General features: G+C 44.9%; 1 protein-coding gene and 1 long non-coding RNA gene across 2 annotated transcripts; one reads left to right on the top strand and one right to left on the bottom strand.

Moving 5' to 3' along the window:
• Positions 1-4,733: 4,733 nt before the first annotated feature.
• On the bottom strand, positions 4,734-5,762 carry LOC103628926 (transcription repressor OFP13). The gene has a single exon (XM_020539688.1). It carries the CDS (start codon positions 5,760-5,762, stop codon positions 4,734-4,736), a length of 1,029 nt encoding a protein of 342 aa, XP_020395277.1.
• Positions 5,763-11,038: 5,276 nt separating this feature from the next.
• On the top strand, positions 11,039-13,049 carry LOC109940300 (uncharacterized). Its single transcript, XR_002262989.1, has 2 exons — positions 11,039-11,250; positions 12,756-13,049. It is a non-coding gene; the product is annotated as an uncharacterized lncRNA (long non-coding RNA).
• The last annotated feature ends 1,512 nt before the right edge of the window (positions 13,050-14,561 follow it).

The following is a 14,561-nucleotide window of genomic DNA, read 5'->3' as shown; positions in this document are numbered from 1 at the left end:
TGGACCTAGTTGCTTGAGATAAAAAAATGAGACACAGACAAAAGTGTGCAACAAATGGACACGTCTCCTATATGCAACAAAATGCAAAATAAAAAATTAGAAGGGAATCGAACCCAGCACCTCAAGTATCTTTACTGCATGTCAGCCTAGACCACTACAACACACGCCTGTTTCTGTTAATCAGACAGAACAATGCTATGTGACCATAAACCAGTGCCATGCAGTTCAAAAACAGTGCGACAGCAGTTCAGATTTCGGTATTCATTACAGCAATTCAGACATTATTCAGAAACAAACAGCAGCAGCAGCAAGATATTTCAGAAACAGATTTCCTCCTCCTAGGAGTTGTTTCATGCAGTTCAGACATTATTCATTAGGATCCCTTATTCATTACAACAGCAGCACCAGTTCAGACACAGACACCATTTTCAGAAACAAGATAGTTCAGACATTATTCATTACAGCAACAGCACCAGTTCAGACATTACCCATGCTACATAAGAAGTTGTTTCATGCTCTTAGTCTTCCTTGTTATGTTTAGTCGCTTGCTCCTTGTGTTATTTGCTGGACTATCTTCAATTTTACTCTTTTTCCTCCTCTTCCTTCTCTTCTCCTTATGTGGACTGATTTCCTCCTCTTCCTTCTCTTCTCCTTGTGGCACTTCTTCAATTTGCATGCTAGCAGGTCTATTTTCTCTGTTCAACAAACCAAAGGTTAACGATGAGAACAATTTCAAGACTAGTACATAAGCAACATTATACCACCATTACCTAGTTACAATGACATTGAATGGCGGCGCTTGTGGTACTTCTTCAATTTGCATGCTAGGAGGACTATTTTCCCTGTTCAACAAACCAAAGGTTAACGATGAGAACAATTTCAAGATTAGTACATAAGCGACATTATACCACCATTACCTAGTTACAATGACATTGAATGGCGGCGCTTGTGGCACTTCTTCAATTTGCATGGTAGGGGGACTATTTTCCCTGGTTACAATGACATTGGATGGCGGCACTTCTGAATTTTCTGCACCACAATGTTGATCTTCTCCGAAAGCCGCATCCACGACATTTTTGCATTTGCTAGCAAAATGACCAAACTCTCCACATCTTTTACATTTTCGCCTCCTAGGGCCAAGTCCAGTGCCCTCTGCACTTGATCTTATTCTAGTCTTCCTTGGCCTCCCTGGTGCTCTACTCTGTACTGGAGCGTGGAGCACAAATCCTGGATCGACTATGTCCCACTGATGTTGTGACTCAATACAAGGCACATTATCAGCGTATGTTGCATTAAACTTGGTGACAGAGAAGTAATCATCCACATATTGGTCGATTTCAGCAGCTGGACCACGAAGAGAGGTAATGAAGAAGAGGGCATGGATACATGGCAACCCAGTAATCTCCCATTGCCTACAACTACGGCCCTGTTTGTTTCGGCTTTTGGCAGCTTCTGGCCATCAAAAGTTGCTGTGGACTGCCAAACGCTTAGCTTTTCAGCCAGCTTCTATAAAATTTGTTGGGGCAAAAACCATCCAAAATCAACATAAACACATAATCGATTGAGTCGTTGTAATAGTAGGAATCCGTCACTTTCTAGATCCTGAGCCCTATGAACAACTTTATCTTCCTCCACATGTAATCGTAATAATACTCAGATTCTCCTCACAGTCAGATTCTCTCCGCAGCCAGATTTTCAGAAACGCTGGTCAGAAAAAAGCTGAACCAAACAGGCGCTACATGTCCTCTTCTCTAAGTTCACTGGGTACCTCCATTCCCTCTTTTCTCTGTCGTATGCTGTCACCTCTGCCTCAAATGGCGTACGCTTTATCATTTTCATCTTCAAACCCCTAGTTTTCGTAAGCAATTTCTTCATCAAAGAAGGGATTATTTTGTGGCCAACAAACTTTGCAGCTGAAATTCTCTGACGTAACTCAAACTTTTCCATAAGCATCTGCCTAATCTTGTCCAACATTTCCACCAAATGAAGCCCTTTGATTTTTCTAACTTTTGCATTGAAAGACTCTGCAAGGTTGTTATTCACATATTCTACCTTACATACTTCATTGAATTTGCTTCGCATCCATAACTTTGAATGACTCTTTTTGAACCAATCCTTCACCTTTGGGTTCGCTGCGTGCAATTGGCTCAAGTGATAATTATGCTTCTTGAGGCTGTAGGTTAGTGATGCAGGCCACAGGTTGTCATCGTACACCTTTCCTTTAAAGATCTTGCCAAAATTAGCTGCAAGGTGACGCATGCATTCCCTATGCTCCACTCCAGGGAACACCTCCTCAACTGCAGTTTCTAGACCCTTACATGCATCTGTGTGTATCACCAATCCATGTGGAATACCTATAACCACTCGCAAATTCTGTAGAAACCATTTCCAGCTCTCTTCTGATTCAGCCTCTAGCACCCCATATGCAACTGGAAAGAGCCAATTGTGTGCATCAATGGCACAAGCAGCTACTAATTGTCCTCTAAATCTTCCATTCAAAGCAGTTGCATCCACTGCTAAATATGGTCTAAAACCATCTAAAAAGCCCTTCCAACAAGCCTTAAATGAAACAAAACCCTTCTAAAGCATTCCTTCTCCATAATCATCTTCCTCACTTTGTACTACACAGTGTGCTTGTCAATCTCTACAACACTTCCTAGACATGCTTTCTCCACTTCCGCTTTGAAAGTGTACATCAACTTAAAACTATCCTTCCATGGACCATAAATCTTGTCTAGAGCCATTTCCTTACCATAAAACACTCTCATGTAATGCACCTTCATTCCATACTTCTCATGTATCTTCTTTATCAATGCAGTTGGACCAATACATGGGTTGTCTCTCACCCAATCCAACATTACATCAGCGCACCACCTGCTCTTAGCTATCTTCAAAGTCTCTTTTCTTTCAACACTTGGACATGTGTGAGGAAAAGGGTTCACTTTGACCTGAATGAGTGTGCTATCTCGCATCTTAGAGGCATGCATCCTCCATCTACACCTCTCATATGTGCAGTGCACTCTCAACCTACTTGGCTCACTTTTGTCAATTTCAAATTCATATTCACCCTTAATGCAATAAGTAGCGAGTGCATTTCAACAATCAACCATCGATGGAAATATGGTGCCTTCTGCTAGGGAAGGATTGTCCTTGTCATAATTAATCACTGGTCTGTCCTCATCATCTTCATGCCCAGACATCCCCATGTCAATGTTCTCCTCTTCCTCTTCTTGGTCAGTGTCCACAAATTGTGCAGGTCTATTATCTAGTAATAATGTTGGATGGCTTTTAACCAAATCTGGATACAACCTCTCATCCTCGTTATCATAAACAACCTCATCAGGTACATCATAGTCCAGTGTCAACACTGGATGGCTTTGGCTAAAAGATGGTTGAGAGCGTATTAACTGATTAGCCCTTCCTCCAATAACCACATCATTTTGGACAACAACAGACCTTTCTCCAAGATGCATAGCAAACATTAGAGATAAATCCAAATCACTCTTAATTTTCATAGATTTATTCACAAACTTGTCAAAGTAACTGAATTGTACCTCATCATCAACATTCCAAGCATACCGATCACATATAGCCTTGCTAAATTGTTCCAAAGTCCAGGTAACATCCGCACCCACGTGAAATTCATAACAACCAACATATGCTTTTTTACCACTGTCATCCAACCTTCTGCTTGTTTTTCTTCTCACATTCAACACAAAAGATGTATTTAAATCCATCCTAGTTGACAACAAAATTATTCTAGTCGTTAAACTAGCACCAACATCAAGTAACAGGGGGTCTGAAAATTGCTACATACCTCTAGATTGGGATGGTGGTTGAGTGAAAATTGCTACTAGTGGAAGGAGATCTAGTCGTGTGCGCCCAGGGAAGATGCAGTAGCCGCGTGCGCCATCGCAGATACAGCTTGCTGCGCGCGCCAAGGGAGATGCAGCGAGCAGGGCGCCGACGAGGATGGCCACGACCGAGCGTCGTCTTCTCACGGCCGGGCGTCGTCCCTGGCAGTGGGAGTGTTGATTTGGGATGGAGTTTTGGTGTCGATGTTGGTGTCGATTTGGTGTCGATGTTGGTGTCGAGCTACCGGCCGCACCCACTCCGCGTCGAGCTCGCTTGCGGCTGGCCGTTCCCAGCCGTGCCCACCCCCGCGTCGAGCTCGCCCGCGTAGAAGCCACCCGCTGGAGCGCACCGCGGCGGCCGAGATCCGCCTGCCTGTGCGGCCCACGGCGTCCGCCTGCCTGTGCGGCCGGGATGAAGGTGGATGGAGGAGGAGCCCCGCTGTCGATGGAGAGCGAGCGCTTGGAGGACAGCGACGACGACGAGTGCATAGGCTGCTGCTGCTGCTCGTCTCGGCGCAGGGGAGCCACGCGGTGGAGCCTGGAGCGTGCGATTTCGATAGGGATCGATTTGGGGGAGAAGCAGGGGAGTGAAGTGAGGACCGGTCCCACTTGTAAGGACTTAGGTCCACATGGAAGAGCCTTTGACGGGAGAAAATGCCGTCGTGAGGTGATTTCTGAGTATAGTGTGGAGGTGGGAGGGGAAAACTGAGTAGAGAATTTGAGCGAGGGTAGATTTGAGCAGAGCGTCCAGACTAGTGGGTGAAATGTAAATGTCCCTAGAAAAAATTAGTATACATTCACTAGACCAATTACACCCTCCTTAACTCTAGCTTCGCCAGTGCTACTCATCATAGACTACAAGGAGGAGAGGGAGGAGGATCAGCAAGAGCAATCATCAATGGATGAGGACGATGAAGCAGCAGAGCAGTTGGTTGCACTAGCACTGGCAGGAGGGGTAGCCAGCAGACACAAGGACGACGAAGAAGAAGAGGAGGAGTAATTATAATCTTCTGCAGCCGGAGGCGAGATGGCGAGCGCCACAATCAGGTCGACAAAGGCGGCGACGATGAGGGCGTGGGTCGTCTTGCCGTTGGCTCTCAGGTACCAGCCCAGCATGTCCTCAAGCCAGCGCCAGTCCTTAGTGGTGCCTTGCTGGCTCATCACCATAGCCTGCATCGAGTCCCTGAAGTCGCGGTAGGGGTTGTGCGACTCCACAGACATGGCCGTCGCGCCACAGAACGTCGCCAAGGCCTCCGCCGTCGTTACTAAGTCTAATACTGGTGCCTTATTAGCCTTGCCGCTGCCGCTGCTCAAAACGATGCTGCTGGTGTCCAGCTGCGGCTCGTCGTCGCCCACGGCGGCCTGCTTCTGCCTGCTGATGGACTGCTTGTTGTGCGGCGGCTGCTTGATAAGCCTGCAGCAGGAGGCGTCGTCGTGGTCGTCCATATGATCTGCAGGCTCGTACAAGAGGCGGTCCGAGCGCAGAGCCTGGATGATGACAGCCTCCGCGTCAGACGACGCTGTGGACGTGAAGCTGAAGTCGCCGGAGGAGACCGAGTTCCAGGTCTTGTGATAAGCAGCCTTCTCCCCCTCCTCCTGCTGCTTCGCCACCCTGACGCCGTTGTACTTGTCATCACTGTGACTGTCATGGTGGTGACGGCCATGCCCAGTAGTCTCCCCTTGCTCTGGCTGCTGGCGGAACGAGAGCGTTCTTGGGTGCATGCCGCAGGATGTCCATGGCCATTGCCATGCAGAGGAGGAAGAGGACGGATGGCGCGGCAACACTGGACTAATAGCAGAAGCAACACTAGGACATGCAGCATTGTACTGCTGCTTATTAAAACTCTTGCTGCTGCTACTGAGAATACAAGTGAAGCCGCCAACAGCAAGCTGTTGCTTCTTGACCATTATGGCAGATGCAGCTGGCCAAAGGAGCAGGGAAAGAGAGAGCAGCTAGCTGGGGAAGAAGACAGGAGTAGCTAGCTAGTGGCTAGATGGACGAGATGCGTTGGAGTTGGACACAACAAGCAAGGAAGAAGATAGGGATCGATGGATTGATGATGATCGGTGCGGCTAGCTTTTATATATGTTATTTGGAGGGAACGGATCGAGAGCGGGCGGCCGGGGTAGGGTAGGTTAATTACCTAGAGAGCAGTTGCTTGCAAGCTGATTGAGTGGAGGTCCCTTTTATATTGTAGAACATGCCTGCCTGCAGTACCCTACCCCCTACACTGCTGCAATGGATTGGACGACTCTCGTTTGCTTGTTTCTCTTATTACATATTCTTGTCTTGTTTCTCTTGTGTTGTTGGCCATGGATGCTACCCCTTCCACGTGGAACCAGCTGCCTGCATGACTGCAATACATCATCTACATAAATTAGTAATAAAGTGTTTGCAAATCAATTCATTCATCATGCATGTATCACGTACTTACGCCGCCTCGCCATTTATTTTGTTATTAGCTAACAAGATAAAATATAGTTGGTTAGTTGGCTAATAAACATGAGACCACTAACCTCCGATATGATCCAGGGCCGGTTATATATTTTGTTGCCTGCTTTCATTTTATTGAAGCCCTCCACATACATCTAATGTGTTTCTTCTGAGGTTAAAGTAGGATGAGACAGGGGTGACACCGTCCCCTCTATTTTTTGGATCACACCACCACCAAAAAATTACTCTGGTGTTTACCTCGTCCCAACGTGACTCTTGTCCAAACACTATAAAAAATGTGGTCATCTCCTTTCATCTCTTCTTGTACATCCAACCAAACACACCCTAAATAGATGCAGCACCCTCTCTCCCCCTGGAGTTAGAGAGCCTAAACGATGGCAGTGGCTCGGTTTTCACGCTGAAAGAAATTGTTAGTTGAATAAAAAAATTGATAGTGGTAGGTAGGAAATCTCTATTACTTATTAAGGCTGCAATAGTAGTCGGCCATTCCCTGTTCTGCCCATTACGTGTTCTGCCACCATTCCTGTTCTGTCTTTCCGATTCCCTTCTCCCCTGCCACCATTCTATATCTATCATTCTCATTCCCCCTCCCAGCAAAGTTCATTCCTATTCTCATTCTCCCGTACAGCCGACGTCTAGCTAAAATTAAAAAAATACACAACCCCAAGGGGATTTGAACTCACGACCTCTCAAGCAAATGCCAGCAATAGTTACTGCTACACCACATGCGTGTTTATGTCTACACCTATAACAGAAAACATATCTACTACATCTCTCACCAAGCTCACCTGCTAACCTTGCACAATCGTAGTAGTAGATAAGTATCATCGAAATTCTTGAATTATATTTTTAGATGGAGAGAGTAGTATTTAAAAAGAGCCTTGCATGCAATTTCTTTTGTTTGAATAATGTTTTCAACTTAAATTCCTTTTTTGCATGCGTGACATTTATTCTTCATAATATTTTTTCATAGATCTGACTTGTGAGTCATTTTTATAAACCAATGTCAAACATGAATCCATGTTTCTTACTTGAAAACTCCGAACAAACACCATTAGCAGGAGGCACTCGCGTTGAGGTCCCTCATCGACGACGAGAAGAAACTTGGCGACTGCCAGTTCGACCTCTAGAAACAGTACTACATGGTCGCATGTGCCGCTATGTACGACAAGCTCCGGCGCAGCCGCCACTTGGACGCGGTGCAGAGCGGCTGCTGCGCCTGTCCATCGTCCAGCAGGGGGACCTCATGGTCGTCGCCAACGTCGGCGACTCTCGGGTTGTTCTAGGCATCGCATTTGACGACGACGCCATCACGTCGTCCAGCTCATCGTCCACCTGAAGCCCAACCTGCCACGTAAGTCGCTACTGACTGGCCATGAATTCTTGTGCGTTGGGACGATGGTCGTTGCTGACGTTATGTGAGTGTCGTTGAACATGATGTATGTAGAGGAGTAGCGCATCTGGTAATGCAACGGCCAGGGGTACTACCTTGCTGATGAGCGCAGGGTGCACTTCGTTTTACAGCCCAACCAAGAGTCATCAGTACTCGGTATCTCGCGCGCGTTCGACGACTACTATATCGAGGACCGTGGCGTCATCTTGACGACACAGGAGGTGACGCAGAGGAGGACCGACAATAATGACCAGTTCGTCATCCTCGCCACCATTGGGGTAGCTTTTATGCCGACTTGCCTTTAATTCTCTTCGCAAACACACACACTTGCCTTTTTTAAGCAAAAGCGTATGGTGGTACGTGTCTAATGACTAATGATGTACGAAGGAATTTCTTCCTGCATGTGTGGAACGTGCTCTCCAATGATGAGACCATGCAAATCGTGACATATATCAAAGTCTACATGATACTGATGGTTGCAATGTAGCGGTGAAACAGATAGATTAAAATATATGTATGGCCAGAATCATAAATTGATTATAAAACATTTTCTCAAAACGGTATAACACATATTTTGTATATAAGTTATCGTAGTATACTGTTATTATATATTCCCGTTGCAACGTACGGGTACTGTCACACCCGGTTTTAGAAGGCAAAAACCGAATGCGAACCATGTACGTGCCAGGATCAGCAATTCACGTACACAGCAGTTACATAACATGGACATCATCACACAGTGCTCAAATAGTATTAAAAGAGAAATAGTCGATTACATCATATGTCTGAGACATCCACATAGTCTTTACAATAAATCAAAGTGCGGAAAAGAAACGTAGATAAACGCGGCCTTCACAGGCAGCCGACTGGGGATTGCTGCTAACCCACGCCTAGAACTCGTCGTAGTCTTGGAACTCCTGGAAGTCTCCTTCCACGGCTTCATCTTCTCCTGAGCAGTGGTTGCAATGCTGACAACCTGGGGATGGGGGGTTTGGTGTGTAGAGCAAGGGTGAGTACACATCAACATACTCAGCAAGTATCCTGTTTGGCTGTAGTGGACTAGCTTTATGTGGGGATAAGTCAAGCAGTTGCTTTTAGTCGGTCAGATTATTATTTACTAGTAGAAAGCCAAGTTTTAGCATTAACCCAAGTTATTAGCCCGATGTACCCTTTCCAAACGGAAAGAATACCACTTACCAGCACCATAGTCATAACTAGAACCATCAATCTCATTGCCACCTGTAAACCAAAATGTCTCCGATCAAGTACCACTAATCACTGGAGCTCCCTTGGCCGCTCATAACCGCGAGCACGGCTGATATATCAGTTTTCAAACACTCTGCAGAGGTTGTGCACTTTACCCACAAGCTTGTCACACCCGGGTTTTAGGGGCACCAAGACCCGGGCACGAACATAATCACCAGGTGTGCTGGGACCAAGTCTCACACATATGATGAATCATGGCACAGGATCGAATGTCACAACTTTACTATATAATAGGAGTTCTATACAAAATAAATAATTACATATAAGGAGACAACGGTCCAGCAACCCAAAGTTGACTGGGAGACGACGACCTAGACCTCTCACGAACACATCGCAGCATCCTCCAAGCGCCTCATCCTGCGGTACCTGTTCTTGACCTGTGGGGGGGTGTGAGATGTAACACCCCAGGTGTTTATCGTCTGCTCGACCACGAGTGCGGACTTTAACATGTGATAGCGGTGAATAAAATGTACACTAAATTTTAATCATCTTCGTCGATCACAATTTCGATATCGTGTCTGTCTCCATCTGTTTAAATTGTCCTAAATTATTTCGCAAAAATTCAGACTTCAGTAATTTTCGGAACATCGAATCCAGTATCGTTTGGGTTAAGCCATCAACGTCTTGCCCAAACTTTAATTCTGGAAATCGGATCTAGTTTCTTAAACTGCATTTGAAATCCTTTCACGCTTATGTTGCCCGTGTCTCTCTGTGGCCTGGCATCGTGGCGCGTGGCTGGTGTTAACCGGTGTCTGGACAGCGCACAACCTCTCGCCCACGTGAACGTTGCGTGAGGTCGATTCCGAAAGGGATCACAATTTCGATGCTTATCGATCTGACATATTTATTTCGCGAGATGTTGAGTCTACACTATTTGGATATCATGTGATCTTCGTCCGAACTCAACTAGGTCGAAAATATATTATAAATATTAGAGCCAAAGTCGTCGTTCGATCTGAGTGCATATCGCCCTGGTCCAAACGTACGGGTATAAATAGTTGGTAAAATTTATCTGTTTCTGGGCGCGTCTACCAAATCGAGCGGTCCAAATTTATGTTATCGGTCTCATTTAATTCAACATATTTATACATCATTTAGAATTGAATTTCAGAACCTAGAATATCTATGTTTACTTTTGTTAAGAATGAAATAAGAGAAAAATCTCTCTTCAGTTTTCCTCTCCACCGCTCTTCCCTATACTTTATCCACGCTTTTCAATTGTTCTAGCCAACGTCTTTTGTTTTCCCTGAAGTCATTGACAGCACTCACATCTTTCCATTAACCTCACACCTATTTAATTCCCTAGAAATCACCGTCGTTCTTATCCCTGGGAAAATCATCGACACGAGCGCTCTCTGGAATCCTCTCCTTGATTCCCCGTCGTTCCTACCAGTGCACATACTCAGCTTTCTGGAATGGTCTCGTTTGTCTGCTATCTCCTTATCCGCGCTGCCCCATTATCTCCCTGAAGCTGCCAACGTCGTTTCTCTCTCCCTCATCCTCGCAGAGCTGCCTCTCCCTTCCTATCGGTCACATGCGTGCATACTCCTCTGGCCGCCGAGCACCGAGCTCACACCGGCCACTACCTCAGGCCACCATGCCGCTTGCCCCAGCCCCATCTCTGCAGCTCGCCCGAGCTCCCTGCGCGCTCCGCTTCCTGTTCCTGGCGCCGGATCCCCTCCCACACGCGTCCTCTTCTCCGCTTGGCATCCATGGAATCGTCGGCCATCTCCCCTGCGTCGAGCGCCCTCTTCTCCCTGGTGCTCGCCCCTCCTCAGGTCCGCGCTCGCCCAGCTCGCGCCCACTCCTAGCTCGGTCTCCACCTCCGTTTCCTCTCCCTGTCCGACCAAGCACACCTCGTCGTCGATTTCCTTCACTGGACCGCGCTCTGCTCGGTTTCCTGCAGCACATGTCCAGCCCATGCTCCCAAGGTTATGGAGCAGCAACAACTATGAAACCCCCTTCGTGTCGCGCCCTCGATGTGCTTGATGAAATACCGCAGCGAGCTCCACCTCGATCTATGCCGACCCGATCACCACTTCGTCGAACCCCGGTGAGAACCCGTTGTTTTTCTTGTGTTTATTCCTCGCTAGTACATGTACTCGGCGTAGATTAAGTAGAGGCTAACCATGTGTATGTTTGTGTATGCTTGTGAGGAGAGAAACCCCTAGGTTCCGACGGTGAAGAACCGAAGCCCGTGTGACGATTAGTAAGTGTTCGGTAGAAGGACCGAACCCAAAACCTTCACTGTGTTCGCGGACGTCGCTTCGAGTTTAGTCATGGTAAGTCGATCCGTTGTATCCGTTAATCGAATAAATGGTTGATTTGTATGGAGTCGATATTTGTGCTAAATGAAATGTGCATAGTGTCAAGAAAACGGTTCTCCGTCGTGACATGATTTTTAGATTTGGATTGTTTGATTAAGTAAAACTGAGAATCAGCTCTTAGTAATTATAAAGAAGTTATAGTACGTTTTATAGGCTTTCCAAAAAGTCTTGGATCACCCCTTTTGGTGGTCTAGAAGTCAAGTTATGGCTGTTTGAAATGTAATGTTTGAATCTGTCAAAAATCTAGACAACAATGTGTGTTTGAATTAACTGACTTTGATACACATTGAATCACCTGAGATGATTATAAATGAATTGTAGACAATTATATTAGCTTTCTAAAAAGTCTAGGATCACCTAATTTGGATGTCTGAAACTCCAGTTATGGAATTTTAAAGTGAGTGGCCGAATTCTGTCCAAATCTGGACAGAAATTGCGTTTAGTACTGTTTGACATTTCTATATGTCGAATCTCACTGTGATGATAATACCAAAATTGTGGAGGACTTTATAAGCTTTCCAAAAAGTCTTAGTTTACTATTTTTGGATGAATATTGTGTAAGTTATGAATAAAACAACTAGCTGCTGTTTTGCTGTCCAAAATCAGCAAGCATTAAGTGGATTTCTTGAAGTTGCTCTTGTTTGGCTAGGTCATTTTTTTACCCTTGATTGATGACAACTTGTTGCATATGAAGTGTTTATCGAAATGCCTTGTTATATTTGATTAATTCATTTCCTTCTTATTGTTTGACTAAGTAAATTTAGTTAGTTCTTGATTGATGAAGTCTTGTACTTGCTAAATTCAAGTGAACAAGTGTCCCAAGCTTAAGGTGCTATACTCAGTAATCTAAGGAAAGTATGGAACACTTATTATATTTCATCTTGTATGCTTTAGATCTTTAATTGTTGAGGATGTAAATTCTATGGAACTTTATGTTGTGTGATAAGTGTTCTACTTGTGTGATTGAATAGAAATGTGATGATTTATTAGTTGGTGTGTTACAATAAGTTAATTTGGGAAAGAAGTTTAGGAAACTAGTTAAGCTACTCATATCTTTAATCTAAGTCTGAGGTGACTATCACTAGTGAACCTAAGTTCTAGTAATCCTTTGAGATGTACTGCTTTCTTGATGCTTGTGCCAGACCTTATTGAATTAGAAAGTTAGTTACATGTGTTCTATCACCTTTTCCAAGTTTTGAGTGTTAAAAAGTGACAAGTCTAAGGGTAATAACCTATCGATGTTATGCTTTAGCTTAAGGCTTGTGTTTAGTTATGATTTCCAAATGTTTGAATTAGGTCCCTCTAGCTCGAGGATCATGATTGTTGTTAATTCAAAGGTATCTAGTGTTTGCCTAGGAGTTCTAATGCCTTACTAGCAATATATTACCCTCTTCGACATAGTGTTATTATCTTGTATTGTTTATGATTATTCTCTCATATGCATTATGCATATCATTTAGGTACGTTAATTGATCACGTGCTATGGAAGACGAGTGGAATTGATCTCCAAGTGATGCTGATGGACGAAGCTAAAATGGATGAATCAACCAAGTGTCAGGATGGAAGATGCTCACCAAGTGGTCGTCAATTAACAACACTAACATAGTGTTTATCCCAGGCAAGCCCCGGTGCATTTGCCACCTCCTTGTTGTTATAAAACTTTTATCACTTATATGTTGCATTAGGTGATAGGAGTTGAGTGATGAAACAATTGATGCAATGCCATTCCTTGGAATTTGATTACTATTCCTTGATTCCTGTTTATAAAAGAGAACTAAAGATGCTTAGCCCTGCTTAGATAATTAAAAGTTGTTTCTTTTAAAAAGATGATGTGTTACACGAGATATGGGAAATTGTTGTGAAAAAGAAATTGGGATGGTGAATCCATATGGCCATGATGGATTCAACATCCAGAAAAAGTACCTCTGTCAGGTACCAAGGATTGGGAAATGGTTTAACTAAAATGAGACCAGACGTTGAGCAGGAAAGGTCGCCCGTCTGTGTCGATTAAGGACCGTTCCGATTGTTGGCCTGCTGATCTAGGACCCTTTAACTGGCCACATGCCTCATCATGGGTAAGCTTAGCCTCGGTCGGACCAATACCAGAACAGCTCGCACGCACTGGGAGTGGAGAGATGGCGAGAGTAGCTTGTACCCTCCGTGGCAAGAGACTGGAAGGTGGGGTGCTGTACTCTCGGAAACATGGCGGGCACCATGGCGAGAGTAACGTGTACCAACCAGGCCAACGGCTGGAAGGTGGGGTGCTGTACTCTCGGAAACATGGCGGGCACCATGGCGAGAGTAACGTGTACCAACCAGGCCAACGGCTGGAAGGTGGGGTGCTGTACTCTCGGAAACATGGCGGGCACCATGGCGAGAGTAACGTGTACCAACCAGGCCAATGGCTGGACGGTGGAGTACTGTGCTCTCGGGTCGCGTGAACCTGTTTTGGTCTTGAGAAACCCGTGGGCGAGTTGACATATGCAAGGGTTAAGTGCTATATATGTCGTGTGGTTGGAGATCCCCAGCTGGGTATTAATCGATTCGGATCGCCGTTACTTCTCGGATATGAAGACTGGATCACTGCCCTGCATCGTAGATAACAAGTGAAACTAAAGTTGATAAAAGGAAGCTAGTGTAGGACAAGTGAATTCTCTAGATTAGGCAAATCTAGATTCAGGAAAAGTACTTAACTTGTGAAGTAAAATTTTGGCATAAGGATCCACTACTAGTATGCTTTTCTGCAAAAACGAGTCTTTGAAATTTGATGAGCCTTACCTTGATTCCCAATAAACCAGCATACCCTTGAGAGTCTTTCCTTTAGTCGGGTAAGTCTTGCTGAGTAATTGCGTACTCAGGGTTTTATTCCCTGTTGTTTTTCAGGTTATAATTTTGTTCTGTTGTGGATGCTGCTAAGTGCCGGTGGGCTCGGCCTTCTTATATAAGTATATCCCATCTTTAGCTTCTTTATTGAGGATTGTCACTTAAGCTAGCATGTAATTTAAAACTTATAAATGTTTTATACATTCAAATTGTAATCTTTTGAATCAATTTCTTTTGTAACCAACTCCGATGATATATATTGTAATCTTGCTATAACTTGTAAATGTTGTAACTTGTAACCATTTTGTAATAAATAATTTATTTCCGCTGCAAATATTGGTGTGTGATTTGTGTTTACTTAATCTTGCGATCTTGGCGGTAAGTCGTTTATCCGGGGTCCTCGGGGCACTCGGACAGATCCTGTTAAGTTGTTTGGTGCACAT

This window comes from Zea mays, chromosome 6 (genome assembly GCF_902167145.1).
Source record: "Zea mays cultivar B73 chromosome 6, Zm-B73-REFERENCE-NAM-5.0, whole genome shotgun sequence".
NCBI lineage: Eukaryota > Viridiplantae > Streptophyta > Magnoliopsida > Poales > Poaceae > Zea > Zea mays.
This window is presented reverse-complemented; position numbering and strand designations above follow the sequence as displayed.

Coding starts and splice junctions, on each gene's coding strand:
- LOC103628926 (XM_020539688.1), bottom strand. CDS start 5,762: ATGGTCAAGAAGCAACAGCTTGCTGTTGGCGGCTTCACTTGTATTCTC.